Source organism: Ammospiza nelsoni, chromosome 7, assembly GCF_027579445.1.
Source record: "Ammospiza nelsoni isolate bAmmNel1 chromosome 7, bAmmNel1.pri, whole genome shotgun sequence".
Lineage (NCBI taxonomy): Eukaryota > Metazoa > Chordata > Aves > Passeriformes > Passerellidae > Ammospiza > Ammospiza nelsoni.
The window spans coordinates 26789035-26804133 of record NC_080639.1 but is presented as its reverse complement, the minus strand read 5'-3'; the positions used below and the strand labels follow the sequence as shown (position 1 = coordinate 26804133).

General features: G+C 41.0%; 1 protein-coding gene across 1 annotated transcript in view; it reads left to right on the top strand.

Moving 5' to 3' along the window:
* The window catches only part of CNTNAP5 (contactin associated protein family member 5), a 270547-nt gene that overhangs the window by 130717 nt on the left and 124731 nt on the right, over positions 1 to 15099 (top strand). The window contains exons 6-8 of the mRNA XM_059476246.1: positions 400 to 584; positions 4102 to 4245; positions 14306 to 14570. Coding sequence (XP_059332229.1) covers positions 400 to 584; positions 4102 to 4245; positions 14306 to 14570 — 594 coding nt within the window. The remainder of the gene's footprint in view (positions 1 to 399; positions 585 to 4101; positions 4246 to 14305; positions 14571 to 15099) is intronic.

Sequence of the window (15099 nt, the reverse complement as noted above, 5' to 3'; positions counted from 1 at the left end):
CAGGAGTGGTCTGTTGATGTGATTAGACAGATGATTTTGGTGTTACCCAAAGGAAGCTCTTAAGCCACCAGGACCAAAAAAGCTTGGCAGAATCAAGGATACAGACAAAGTAATAGTGTCCTGCCTGCTGCAGTGTGTGAGTGCAGCATTTGTAACACCTCCTGGTTCACCACAAGGATTTAACAGGGAAAGAATGTGTGTGTGGTGGGGGGAGGGTATGCACACATGTGTGTGAATAAGAGACCCAAGGAATCTAAGGCAGTCTTTGAAAAGAATTTGCTTCCAAGAGCTCTGACTTGCATCCTGGATCTCTGCTCTGTGCTTTCCTTGAATTCCCCATGCTCCAGTCAAGGGTCTGGAGGTAACTCTGGTGTCTTCTGCCTCTCTGTGCCACTCCAGGGGACTCCAACCTGCACTTCAGTAACAGCCACACCTCTGTCACCTTGGGCAGCCTCCTGGATGACCAGCACTGGCACTCAGTTCTCATAGAACGCTTCAACAAGCAAGTGAACTTCACAGTGGACAAGCACACCCAGCACTTCCGAACAAAGGGGGATTCAGATCACTTGGATATTGATTATGAGGTGTGTAAAGCCCTTTAGGTTAAAACCTTTGAGTTGAGGTATGAATTGCTATAAAATGAGTGTGATGGAAAGCAGCTACCCTATGAGCTGTTTCTTTCCAGCACAGATCATTATTTAATATTTCCTTCCTAGAGAGCTCCTTTCATACTTTAACAGCATAAACTATGTAGTGTAATTCCATATATGGCAGAAAGTGGCAAATCTCTGTGCAAATAGGCATTGCATTATGTTTGCACTTCAAAGTATGGTAGACTTTGAATAAATGAGAAGTCATAGCCTGGGTTCTAGTCAAATGTTCAGAGAGCAGCTGTGTTATCATGTCCAGTATAATTTTAATGGCATCACTGTGCACCATCCCTGCATTGAATTGAGCATGACTGTGGGGATTCTAGCCCTGAGTTGTCCCTGTATCCAGACACCACTTGCTTGAATTACAGCTCTCCACATAGAGATGAACATGTGAAAATTATTGTATTCCCACCAGGAATGAAAGACCTCCAGTATGCAAGGAAGTTTTAGCGAGGTGGGCATCTGTCTTTTCTCCCAGATAGCAAATGACAGGATGAGAGGAAATGGCCTCAAGTTGTGGCAGAGGAGGTTTAGATTGGATAGCAGGAAAATCTTCTTACTGAAAGGATGGTCACACATTGAAATAGTCTGCCCTGGGAAGTAATAGAATCATCATCCCTGGGGGTGTTCCAAAGATGTATGGAAGTGGTAGCTAGGGATATGGTCTGGTCATGAACATGAGGGTGCTGGGTTGGACTCAGTCTTAGAGGTTTTTTCAATCTTAGTAATTCTGTGATTTTAACCACCAGCTTGAGCCAGTTTCCTTCACATCTGAGCATGTTGCAGAGCATGCTGATCTAGGGAGCTAGAGCACTTCAGCAGAGGAAACATCCTGCCTGCCCATAAACCCGAGCCTGGTGTGTTCCCCTGTGATGGGACCAAGGTGTGGCAGAGTGCAGTTTATATCACCCCAGCAGTTCAGTGCTTATGGATGATAGTTGTTTAATAAGTACCTTAAAGCCCTCAATATCATCGTATCTGTATGCAAGGCAGCTCCTCATCTGTTGGCCATCAACGCCAATGTGTGCAAATTCCCCCTGTTCCTTTTGATCCCCTTGTGCTTATCTGCCAAGTCTTCCTTGCCCACAAGGCTCAGGGTCGTGCTTGCACAGAGCCATCACCCTGTCTGGGTGTGTTGAGCTGGCATGGTTCACTGCTTCAGAGACCACAAATTCCCCCTTTGCACTTTGAATTCATTGCTCCAGAAAGGATCATTTTCCAACACACCCAAGGGAAAAAAGCAGACAGCTCAGCAGTGGCAGGTGCCTGCTCTCCTGCTCTCTCCTCTCATCTTCCAGATGAAATTCCTTTCTTTGCATTTCACAAAGCAGGGTGGAGAGAGTGGTACCTGTCCCCTGGTACTGCTCTACCAAATCATGAGCACATTTAGTAGGGTCAGTGCTTGGAACAGTGGGATTCTGCAACAGCTTTAGGGTGAACTATCAGGGGCCAAAACTGTAACTGCTTTTAAAATGGAGTTGAGAAAAGCCAAATAACTGAGTCATCAGCTTTTCTAATTTCAAAATAATAAAATTTCTTACCTCTTGCTTGGTGCCAACTAGGGGAAACTCAGGCTCCAATCTAATTTACAGAACATTTTTCCAGATGTTCAAAAATAGGGAACATGATAGAAAAGATCTCCAGGTGTTGTAAATCAGCATCACCACCAACTACTTTGGCACTCAGACCTTGTCCCCTGAGCTTAGTTTTTCAGTGTGTTTTTTCTCCATTTGCACTGAGAGAGTCTTTCAGTCAAACGTTACAGCAATGCAGTCTACTGAAAGTTTATCTCAGCACACTTTAGGGATTAAAGGCCTTACTGAGGGTAATAAAATCATTACTTTCATAATTAAAATTATTACCAATCACAAAGGAAACTGTTTTCTTAATAATGCTTTGGTGTAATTGATATTGATTTTTCTTCTTGTTTTGAAACCCCAGTACAGAGTCTCTTAGCAGGAGACTTGAAGAATAGAACATGAAAGAAAGAAAGTCTGGCCTCTTAGAAAGAACTAATGATTCTCACTGGAAAAAAAAACCAGCATTGCTACCAGATAAGCCCTCATGCCAATAACAAACCTGCAAGTGACGTAAAGTAGCAGTCTGCTCACTCTTTATTTCTCTGAAGTGATCAATTAAAACAACTGAGGTGCAAGTTCATTAAGAACTTGTTTTCAAGTAAATGTTTTCAAGGTTACCCAGGGAGGTTTCACTTGCTTATGTATCCCAGCTTGTTAGATGGAGTGGGAGGAAAAATAACCCCCAAATTGCCCTTTATTTTTGTAATAATGAGCTGAGGAAGGGCTTTGGGAATTGTGACAGGGAAATAGGGCTGACCAGGTTCCAGGAGCTGGCAGCCTGTAAGCAGTGCCACACAGCAGGACATACTCTCGCTGCAGTGGATGCAGTAGGATTGCAGCACAGGTCCTGATCAAGTGTGGCTGCAGGATCCCCATCTGCATTATGTCACTCACTGTGCCGCTGGCTGTGATGGGAAAAATGAGTAAAACTTTAGTGGTACCACCAGTAACGCTTTGCCAGAAAGGTCAGTAAAGTTAATTAGAAATGAGCTGTGACATTTGGAAAATGAAGGCAGGATTATCAGAATTTTTTGGGGGTTGTGGAGTTTGGTTTTCTTTCTTTTCTTCAGAATCTGAACAGTTATGCTGTATTTGGGCAGCTTGATTTTCTTAGGGTCTTTGTCCTCCCAGTGCTTTCAGCCCTCCAGTTGAGTGAGGAGCTGTAACCTGCACAGTGTTAAGATCTGCCAGAAATTTTGTGCAAATGTGTAGCCTGCAGAACTTCTCCATTACAAAGCTCAGTCCCAAGTGCCCCATGGGACAGTTGTAAAGACCAAAGCACAGGGAAATTGCAAGGTGCAAATGGGGTACTTGTGTATGTAATAGTGCCCTTCTCTGGCTGAAACCAGAACTGCTCAACACGTGCCTGGTGGAAAGGAGTGACTGCAGCTCCCAGGCAAGCCCAGAGCTCTGAGGGCAGGGAGAATTTATTCCCCCATCGCTCAGAGCTTCCTGAGCACTGTGGGTTGCAGCCTGGTGTCACCCTCTGGGCCAGTGGGGCTGTGGGTTGCACACTGTGGGAAGGTTTCCTTGTGTGTGGGAGTTCCTAGAAGGGGAGCTGGTGGCACTAGGATGCTGTGCCAAGGCACTTCAGAGCTGCTGCCAAAGCAGTGAGCTCTCTGTGCCAGAAGTGTTTCTCCAGCAGCAGGAATGCAATGGGAGCTGTGGTTTCCCCTGAGAGATGGCCAGGGCCTGCCTCATGCTCCCAGTGATGATGTTGGTGGGAATTGTTTCTTAAATAATACCCCAGGTGGATGTATGGAGTGGGGCTCTGCTTTTGGGGTGATAACACAATGTAGTATGATATATACGTACACACACACATATATATATAATCTAAATAATGCTGTTCTTATTCTTTCCAAAAGCTCAGCTTTGGAGGAATTCCTGTCCCAGGGAAGCCAGGAACCTTTCAGAGGAAAAACTTCCATGGGTGCATTGAGAACCTCTATTACAACGGAGTCAATATAATTGACCTGGCCAAAAGACGCAAACCTCAGATCTATACTGTGGTAAGAGGCAGTGCCATGTGCTTCCCTTCTTTGCTTCCATGCTTTTTGTGCTCTCGTGGTGCTGCTGGCTGCATTGAATGAGCAGAGTTCAGATTTGGATAGCTGTGGGCATAATTAGCTTGTTAAAATGATATTGCTGAGGTTAACACCAGCCAACACTGGCTCCTGTGGAGAGAGTTATTGAGAGACATGTGGAAACCAATGCATTTCTATGATTTTCCTGGTCTATTAGAATTTGCTTGGGGAAACATTTTAATTTTTTTCTTCAAGATAAAAATGTGTATATTTAATGGCATGATAGAAATCATAGAGATTTTTTCTTCCTGGTTAACTCAGATAAAATCTTACTTTCTGAACTATTCTCTGTCACTGTTGGGAAGTACAGCGCTAGCAGAATTCTACTTTGATGCTTCAGTTCATATTATAGAGGAGAAAAAATACTCTTGTTATCACTGGAAATAGTTTTCTTTGTGCTGCTCCTTATATTCAATGTACTGGCAGTTCTGAAAACCATTGACTTTGTACTACTGTCTCTAAATGTGGAATGGTAGGGGTAAAGCAAGAGGAACTACAGTTTTATCCAGCTTGATAGCATAAACCACAAATATAACTTAACACATAGTAAGGTCCAAAATTACAGATACATTTAAATATATCACGAAAATAACAAACATTTTATTTTGTAAGAAGAGTGAACTACACTCCCACAGCCTTGACAAACTATATTTAATTCAACTCTGTTCAGCTTTTGTCTCACTCCTACACTGTGCTTTGATTAATGCCTTTTGGCTAACACTGTGTCTTTGGAGAACATGGAGATGAAACTGCTTCTGGCTCCCATGGCATCTTCTAGTTTGTAGCAATGTGTATAAAAACACAGAACCTAAAACAAAGCAAGCCAGAAGACCAAGGAAGTTCTTTTTGTGCTTTCCCTGCCTAGGGCAAGGCTGAATAGGCAGGGAGCTGGAAAATGGAAAGGTGATGGGTGAGAAGTTCCTCACTGTGTTGTTGGCAGTCAAGACTGCCTCCAGGATACTCCCCTGGGACCGAGATACTGTGCTTTAATAATCTTGAGTTTGATTGTTCTGACTGAGGACTCAAAGACAGAAATCCTATGAGCTGTGTTAAATTGCTCTTCCCCTCAGTTTACTTTCTAATGGGGGAGCAAAGAGCCCTTGTCTGCTTCTTAGGTCATTAAACAGCTGGTTGTTTTGCTGGCTGGGTAATGGGAAGGCCGTACTAAAGAGGAAGAGCAAAATTTTGCAATGCACTTTTTTTCAGAAAGGCATTGTCTGGGTGTAAGTGGCTCCAAGCAGTGAAACTCTGTTATCACTACCTTTGGTTCAGACAATGCTAGATGAAAGGTCTAGGAATCCAGCTCCTTCTCGCAGTTTCAGGTAGTGGGGATGTGCCTCCACCCTTCAATCTCTTTCACATAAGTGATGATTTAAACACCATGGTTTCCAGAGGCAGGCTGCTTACTGCATTTGTCAAGGTTTATGAGCTGCTCTGTGCTGTGTCTGTGATGCTTGGGTATGCAAAGTGTGTGGAAAGGTTGCCACGCTCAGAGTGTCTCATAATCTTAGATGAACACCCTTCCATTGGAAATGGGCCGTGTAAATATCTTTTCCAACATTCTTTGCATCCCAGCTGTTTCAACAATTCTCAGGTACTTCTAGGTTATTCAGGCTGATCCTGTTTCCCTTTTCTTCTCTTCCTCACTCATTAGCAATTAACTTCCTCAAATTAAAATAACTTGTTCTTGTTAAATCGAGTGTTTTGCCTGCCAGAGTTACTGTGCACTAAATGCTTTTACTCAAAGTGCATTGAGGTTTTCAAGCAACAAGCTCTATCCACAGGGAGCTGCAAGCTTCTCTGCTTCATGTCTTTGTAGTCACTAAGGTTGTCTGAAGTGGAAATGCAACGAAAGGATCAGCACAGAAGAATGATTAGATGTAACAGGGACTTGAAACTACTCCTTCCAAAAATATATTGCATATTTACGTCCTCTATCCACAAGTTGGAGATGACCTGAGATGGTTCTGCCTTGTTAATCCTCAAAATACCTTTGTCTTCTAGCAAAAGATATTTGATAACAAACTGGTTGGTTTGGGCTTAGACAGCCATTAATGCTTGGAGACATCAGTTTTTGCCTCCAAAGGCAGGCAGACTTCAACACTCACTCTCTCTGCCTTTGTGAATGTTGCCACAGTCAGTGAGCCAAACTTGGGGGTTTTCACACATATCAGCTTTGGGGTTTTTTTTGCTTTTGACATCTTTCACACAAGCCAGGAGAATGATACCCCAGCTTTAGAGGTATAGATTTCCTCTCATGATGTAGTTCCTCACCTGTATAAATAATGGTCCCAAATCAGCTGCATTTAAAGTCAGAGGAAGAAACTACAGGTTGTCAATAGCAGAGTGCTGTAGTTTGTGTTGTACTCTTGGGTGGTGGCTGTGATTATCATTCTGCCTGTTCTTTTCTGTAACTCATTTGCAGTTTTCAGGCTTGCAATGAATCCCCTTGAGAAGGCATCTCAAGATAAGGAGGCAGCCTGTCTCTTTGAACTGGAACTGCCTTCAGAATTCCATTTTTGTATTGCCTGATACTTAACCTCCCTACATAGCACTGTCTGTTTGGACAGGCGATCTTTCTTCTCTCTGGGGTTTCTTCTGTCCCTGATGGCACGTTCTAGCCTTTGTGGCTTTTTGGGTTTAGAATTTTTTTTTAGTTTTTTTTTTTTTTTTTTTTTTGGTTTGGTGTTTTTTGTTTGGTTGGTTTAAATTTTTGTTGGGTTTCTTTTGAGCTTTTTTGTTGGATTGGGGTTTTTTTTTGAGGGGTGGGGGAAGGTTTGTTGTTTTTTTGTTTGGGGTTTTTTGTTCATTTTGTTTTCCCGTCCCTTGATCATTGAATGTGGAGCAGTGATATAGAATCTTTTATGTGCTTTCCAAGTGATTACTGCAAAAGGTTATGAGAAGTCAAATTTCTGTAATTAACCACTGTCATGGTCCTGGGGTGGACCCTTGGGAAACCTCATAAAATGCTTTAAAATAGTAATCTAAAGGTTTGCCCTATTTACGAAATGTCTTCTCAGCACAAGAGAAATGCAGACTGCTCATTATGAGAAATCACACAGCAGTTCCACTTCTTGGGCAATTAAGTAGGGGCAAGAAAATATGCAAGTAAGAGCCACATTTACAAGAAGCAGGAGGGAAAGTTTTCTTCACAGAAGGAAATTTTATCTCTTGATATCTGGGATGGAGAAGTCTTCATTAAGGGATTTTGTGCATGTTAACAGTATACGTAGGTGCAGGAAGAGATGGGGCAAGATTTAGGAAGACAAATCCATTGAGAATTGCTAAATGCATCTGGTTGAGGGAGAACATAAGAGAAAACAATAGCTACAGCCTCCTGAAAATATAGGATCCATTCCACCATGGATGGGTGGAATCTAGCACCATTAATGCTAGATTCTGGTTGCACCCTTAGAAACTGTTCAAATGTGACCTGTGGCCAGTGTCTTAAGTTGTTTTTGTGCTTCACTGATTTGTGATGCCAAAATAGGAAGTTGTCTAGCTCATGAAAAGAAATTAGGAGATCATGAAAAGATGCTGTGTTTGGTCTTCTCAGTGGTCCACCCTACTTACTCACTGAAATTGAGAAAAACACAATCTCCCTTTCTCTTCCATTACCTCTGGCTAATAGAAATTGGAGTTGCATTTTTGTTTAGCAGAGCAAACCCTGTGCTGGCTCCAGAGGAGTGCAGGGTACTGTAAGGCAGAAGTTGTCAGCTCTCAGATATGCTTGGATTTCTACTGGCCTGCCATGCTGAATGTGAGAGTGACAGCTCAGCACAGAGAGGGATGTGGTGACATGTAAATGTATCACTGCAGTGCCTTGGGGAAATAACCAATTGCCAGCATCAAAGAGCAAGGAAAGATAACTAGTGACAGGAGAATGTAAACTAATAATTCATTCTCTTTATAGAGAATCCAAACATGCTATTTTATTAAGCTGATTTGAGGTACGTCCATCCTGAGAAGAATTTCCTTGTCTCGTTCTACCAAAGTGCTCTGGCAAGTGCTGATCTACCTGTGAACATCAGGCTGGTGATATGTGAGGGCCCCTCCTAGGGTTTGGAGAACCAAAGTTAGATTATTTTTCCTATTTTTGGTGTTCCAATGAGACTATAGGAATCCTATATAAAAATGTTGGAAGTTTTCAGTGACATTTTTCACAACTTCCTGTGGACCAACATGAATTTCTTAAAAAAAAAAAAAAAAGTAAAAATTACTCAATTATCTAATGGAAGTGTTGGGTCACACAATTAAAGGGAGAACAGAATTTGTTATTTTTTACATAAGGCAAATTCTAGAAATATTTGATTCTTTTAAAAATAGGTATTTATAGTTTCTTCTATCTTTCTTTGTGGTCTCTGGGTCTTCAGAGGAGTTTCCTTTGCATTCTACCTGCAATGTGGAATAGCAAGGAAGTCTATATAAATAGCATTCATTCTAAGGTCCTATTTTATTGTTCCTGAAGGGTATAATAGGATTATTTTGAAAGAAATTAAGTGTGTCACCTCAATTGAGGTCTTGAAATAAAGTCTATTTAAATTACATCTTTCCCATTGATTTCAGTTGGCTTTGTCCACAATTCTAAAGAGCTTCAGCGTGCAAATGTATAATCCAGCACATAGCTGCATTTATAAACTCTCCTTGATATAAAAGTTTCTTTGTGTTAGGATTTTGATAGTTGTGATGGCAACAAATGAAGCAAGTATTTCGGGGAGACAGACCATATTTTTTAATAATTCTGGATGACATGCAGAAAAAAAGACATGTTTCTGAGCAAACAAGGCTTTTTTGAGAGTCATCAGATTTCAGCAAATTACAGGTTAGAAACAATTGTTCAGGGTTTCATTTACTACATTATCTGGCTAGTCAAATTGAATGAATAGGGCAGTTAGTGCCTGCTGAGCAGAGGAGGATGTTTCAAGGTGGGAGGTGATAAGGCTGTTAGTCCCTGTAGGAGAGGAAGAGAGATGGCTAATTATTGTCATAGGAGCTAGCAGGGGATAAGGAAAATGGGAGAAAATGTAATTTTCTGCAAAGCCAAGGATTAGTATATATTTTAATGTCTTATTCCAATTGGTAAGGCCTTAGGAGCTCTTTGGCACTGGGCATAGCAGAAGCTGAGCCCATCACAGTCAGGAGCCTGGATTGTGTGCAGTTCACCCCAACCATTTAAGCTGGTGCTGTGCTATGATACACAGATAATTGGAATTTAAAAAAGGAAAATCTATTAAGAGAAACTAATACATAAAAAAAAAGGAAAATGCTGATAGGAATTGCTTTCCATACACTTTTCTATTTTAAGGTAGATGTGGTTCTGTTTTCATAATAATAATGAAGGAAAAAAATCTCATTGCTGCTGTGTTTTGTTCTAGGCAATAAAAACTAATAAGCTGTAGATCACTTTACCTTGAAGTGGAGCAAAAATTGGACTTGGACTGTAATAATTTGCCAGTTTGATCTAAGACATCTATCTAATTCACTTCTATCAAGGTGAATTTGAGAGGCTGGCTTCATTCCTACTTGTTGCTTAAAGTGAATATTCTCCCTCACCAGGAGTTTGGGTGTGGGTGAGATCTTGGGAGGAGACAGGACAGGTAGCCAGGACAGCTGATCCAAACTGACCAAAGGCACATTCCACACCAAGTGAGTCTGCTCAGCAATAAAAGCCAAGAGAGAAAGGAAGGCATTCATTATTGCAGAGCAACTTCTACACATGCTGAAACTGCTTCCTAGGAAGTAGCTGGGCATCATCTGCTCATGGAAAGTAAAAATTAAGTCTTTTGTTTTCCTTTGCTTCTGTGTGCAGACTTTGCTTTATTGAACTGCCTTTCTCTTGACACAGGAGGGTTTTCTTCCTAGCATCCAGACAAAGTCAATACACCACAGAGAGAAAATATTAAATGGTCACTATTTTCTGTGTATGTGTGTTTCCTCCTGTGGTCTTTTCCTCCCATTTCCTGTCTGAGAAAAACAATGTAGAATGTTTCCAAAATATTTCTGTATTTGCTCTCATCTTTTGTCAGCATCTCTTCACTATTGCACCATGTAATGAAACAGTAATGTACAGTTACTGTGGGCATAAAAATGCTAAAATCCTTTGTTCTGCTTCTGGCCAGTGACACAGTCAGTTTAGGAGTCTGAGATAAAGAACATCCAGAAAGGTCCAGCCAAGAATCTAATCCCTTTTTCTGTCATGATCACAATGTTTCAGTTTCTTCTAACCGTTCTCTATTGTTTGTTAAATGTTACTTTCTCTCCATTGGGAATATTATTTTAATGTAAACAACTTAAATCGATATGATAAACAATTAACGTTTTATTGGAATTCATGGTACCTGCAGTAAGTGGAGATAGGGCAGTTCTCTATCACGAGATTGATTATCACAGGGCCATATTCATTTCAATGTAACTTGGATCAGGAAAGCTTTCAGATTTCCATATTGAAATTTTTTTCAGAGAAACAGAAACCCATTTCAGTACAGGAACTTTAGGTCCCCTGCCCTTGGGATGGACTGGTTGCTCACTCAGTGGACCCATCCTAACTGAAGGCACACTGTGCACCTTGGTGCTCCCATATCCTGTTTGAAGACAGTTTGCAGCAGTATTTCAGAAGGCTGGAGCTGGTATCTCACTTTGATTTGCTTTTCGTGTAGTGTTCAGCATGGTCTTGAGAAGTACATGAAATATGTGGGTCTCCTGACATTTGTTCTGCTAGAGAGAATTAATTTAAAAACAGGGCTTGAAGGAACCTCCCTCATTCTCAAAATCCAGCTTCTCAGAGTTGAAGTCCAATTTTTCATCTTATCCTTTTAAAACTGCATCAAAGGTCACCTTTTTCTTCTGTTGCTCTCCTTGTAAATTCATCTGCAAACTCAGTCCCTTCACAGCTAGAAGTAGTCCTCCGATTTCCCAGCTGGAGATATTCTTGCCAGGTTACCACATTTGTATCTCAGCCAGGCCTGGGATCTTAGTCCCTTTACCTGTCATATGAATCATTCTTTCTAATCCTCTGCAGAAAGCAGGATACCCTTTTTATTGGACAGTATCCACAGAGTGATTAATGAGGAAAGTTTAAGTGCCCATTCGATGCTCTAACCTGCAGGTAGAATGAGAGCTCAGAAATACTCATTTATTGTTCTTTCTTTTCAAGCTGTGATCTTGGCCTGGATCCTCTGGTAGGCTAAGTGCTGAGAATTGCAGTGCAGCTGTCAGTTTGAATAATTTCCTAAGTGCATATTATTTTTTATTAGTATTCTATGAGAGCAAGGAGGATGTATAAGGAATTGTTACCAATTGCCCTGACTGTGGTGTTGTCTTCTCTTTTCATTGAACAGTACATAATACTACATGAAGAAGGGCCAGAAATGACTGAAATGGTTCATTGAAGTTATACAGGTTTTATTGAAGTCCCACAGAAGTCACTGGAAAGTTTCCAGTCAGTTTTGGATGAAGTTTATGGCTCAGAGGATCTTCTATGTAATCCACTTTTATCCTCATCACTTAGCAACTGTGTTCTTCCATTCTCTTTTAATAGGAGAGGCTCTGGTTCTTCTTTAAAATGCTGTAACATGCTGCTGCCTGTTCATTCAACATCTCACTTGAACAAGAACCACCTCTAAAGCTGTACCCTGCCTGCAGAAATCTGAGCTGCTCCTAGTCTTTTCTTAAGACAGCTGTCATGGCAGCCAGTGAAAAAATTGCAAAAATCTTGATTGCATTTTTAGGCTCAGAAGTTTTCTCTTGTAAGAACAATAAGAACTATTTTGTTAAGATTTCACTGCTTGTTAGAGGAGTCGTTAATCAGTCTGGAGACGGACTCAATGGAATTCTCAAATGCCACATGATAGCTAAAGTTTCCAGCAGCTGGGTAGAGCTGAGCATCTCCTTTATTTTCTCTAGGGATTAGACCATTCTTATCCCATTTCCTAGCCAATGAGCTTTTACTTTTCAGTTAAATTGGGTTCAATTATAAAATCAAGTGTCTTCCAGAAATCTGGCATATACCCTGGAGAGTTCCAGAACTGCTGCCAATTAATGCAAAATGCTCATGATCAGATGAAGGTTTAGAGGGAGCTGTTTACTTTTCTGACTTAGACCTGCTGGAATAATTTGATTGAAAATAACACTCACAGCAAATTTAACAATTTTTTTAAAGGGAACCCATCCGCTTCAAAGCAACAGTTGTGTATGTCTTTTTTCAGGTTTTCATGTTACTGTCTCTAGGGAGGTAGACAGGTTGGTCAGTGTAAGGATGTCAACAATTGTTGGTGTGTATTAACTTCATCATCTGGCTTTGCTCTGGAATGCTGCTTTGTTTCCCTCCTAAATTAATCAGTTGAATTGATGTAAGTTCTTGGGGTATCAGTTGTTTTACTCAACTTTTCTTTTTTTTTTTTCCTTTTATTTTTTACAAATCCTGGCTGGTTTTTAGTCCTGATTGCAATTACTTATGGCCCCTTACATCATGGAAGTCCCAATTTTTGAATAAGAATAACAAAAATACCTCCTGAAAAGAAGCCCCCAAAAGGCAGACACACCTCTTGTCTTACAAAAGCACCTTTAATCTCATTTACACAGAATATTGCAGCACCACTTTTGTGCATTTCCAGCTCTCTGTTCTTATGGTGTGTGGAACGACACCTGCTCTGCTTCAGTTTAGACAATGGAGAGGCTAAAGTCAGACTTCAGAGCTTGAAGTCTGACCAGGTTAAGAGAGGGAAGAAATGTGCAGCTCCTGTCCATATGTCCCAGCATTGGCATGGCAGTCAGAAATCTTTGCTGATCGTGTCTCAGGACAGGACTTCTGGACTGAATTTTGATTAAAACTGAGGTAGAAATGTAACAATAGCAAAAAAAAAAAGTTTGTGCCATCTCTTCATGCAACAAATCCCAGCTGGTAGTAGAAACCTTTTAAAGGCTGAGACCAAATTTCCATCCTACTTCCCACCTGACTAATGTTCAGCGGAGTTCAGATAAGCTTTGGATTATATCTCAAAACACATTATAATATGATATACCCATGGATTCCTTTTGCCAAATCTGGTTGGTAGCATTCTGAACCTAACAGGCACTGTGCAGATAGCTCCATATAGATAAATATCTATCAAAGATTGTTTAATCCAGTGATTACTTTGTCTATTTGTGGCACCTTATTTCCTGTTTAAAAAATAAAGACTGGAAAGACATTTGAAAGTGATAGGGAGCAGTTTCATCATCTGTCTGAGATTGCAGGCAGGAATTCCCCAAGCACTGTGCAACTTCCCGCACATCCATCAAGTGCTGTTCGTTATAATTATCCAGTTAGAGTGAGGTACAGGCTCTGATGAGAAGTGTTATCATGGAGAAAGCCTTACACTCCGATGTTTTTATCAGATTACAGCTGGTATTTTACAAAGCAGCCATGTTCAAAGCAGCTGGCTGCAACAATTTTCTCCTGGAGTGGCTTTGAAAGACATTGCTCCTTAAGTGCATCCTGGCTTTATATATTGTTAAGGTTTTATACCATGGCCTGATTAACCTGGTGGGATAATCTACAGTGGCTGAGCAAACTGATGGAGTAATTTCTTCCATCAGCTACAGTGATACAAGCTAGTGCAGGTTCTGCAGACTGCTTTGAGTAAATGTGCTTCTCTTCTGGGCAAATTGCAAATTGATTTAAGGGATGTATGATTGAGATAATCAACTAAGGTGTGGCATTGATAAGGACATTTGGTTACATTTAGGTTCTTCTAAAAAGTAAGGTTTTTATTTTTGATCATCAGCATTTGGGATAAAATAAAATAAAATTTTGAAGTTAGGTATGTTTTCCCAACATGGACAGATACATTTCCTATTGATTTCCAAAGACATGTGTCTGAATAATAATACCTATCTCAGCCTTGAGGGCAATTAGAAATCCAATGAGCTTATTTAACTGAAGATATTTTGGGATGACTGAAAAAAAATCATGCTGATTACGTTTGATTTTTTTATATTTTTTCAGGGCAATGTGACCTTTTCTTGCTCAGAACCACAGATTGTTCCCATCACCTTTGTGAGCGCCAGTCGAAGCTACTTGCTGCTGCCCGGCACTGCTCAAATTGACGGCTTGTCAGTCAGCTTCCAGTTCCGAACGTGGAATAAAGACGGCTTGCTTCTGTTCACCGAGCTGTCTGAAAACTCAGGACATCTCTTGCTTTACCTCTATGGTGGGAGATTGATGCTACTTATTCAAAAGGAGACTGAGAACCCAGTGGAAATCTCTGAAGGTGTTTATTTTTTGTTTACTTTCACTTGTCTGTTTCTAAAACACAAAGGTTCAGCTCCATGGGATGAAAGGATCAAGCAATAAGGAAACACACAATCTTTCTTTCTCTTTTAAATTTTCTCTTGCTTTCCAGTGGTAAAGCTGCTCTGTACAGCTTGATCTAAGCTTGGAAAATTGGCATCCTGAAATCTCCAGACTCAATCTCACTGACAGTTAGCTGAGCCTCTATGTTCTTAAGCAGTCACACTCAATTTTCTTCAGTCAGGTCGCATGAAGCCCTTCCTGTTCCCATCTTCAGACTGTGCTGAAATCAGCTGGGGGCCAGCTCAGCCACGGCATCTTTCCCCAGCAGAAGTTAAGGGAGGCTCAGAGCTGATTTTCTTTCTCTGAATGTAGCTTTGGACTCCTCCTTTATGCTACACTCCGAAGAGTGGCTGACCATGGGCTTCCTCTCCTTACACTCCCTATTAGGCTTTCTTTAGCTGCTTTGTGTAGTGAAGCTGGTGGGATGCAAGAGGGTAAAATAGGAC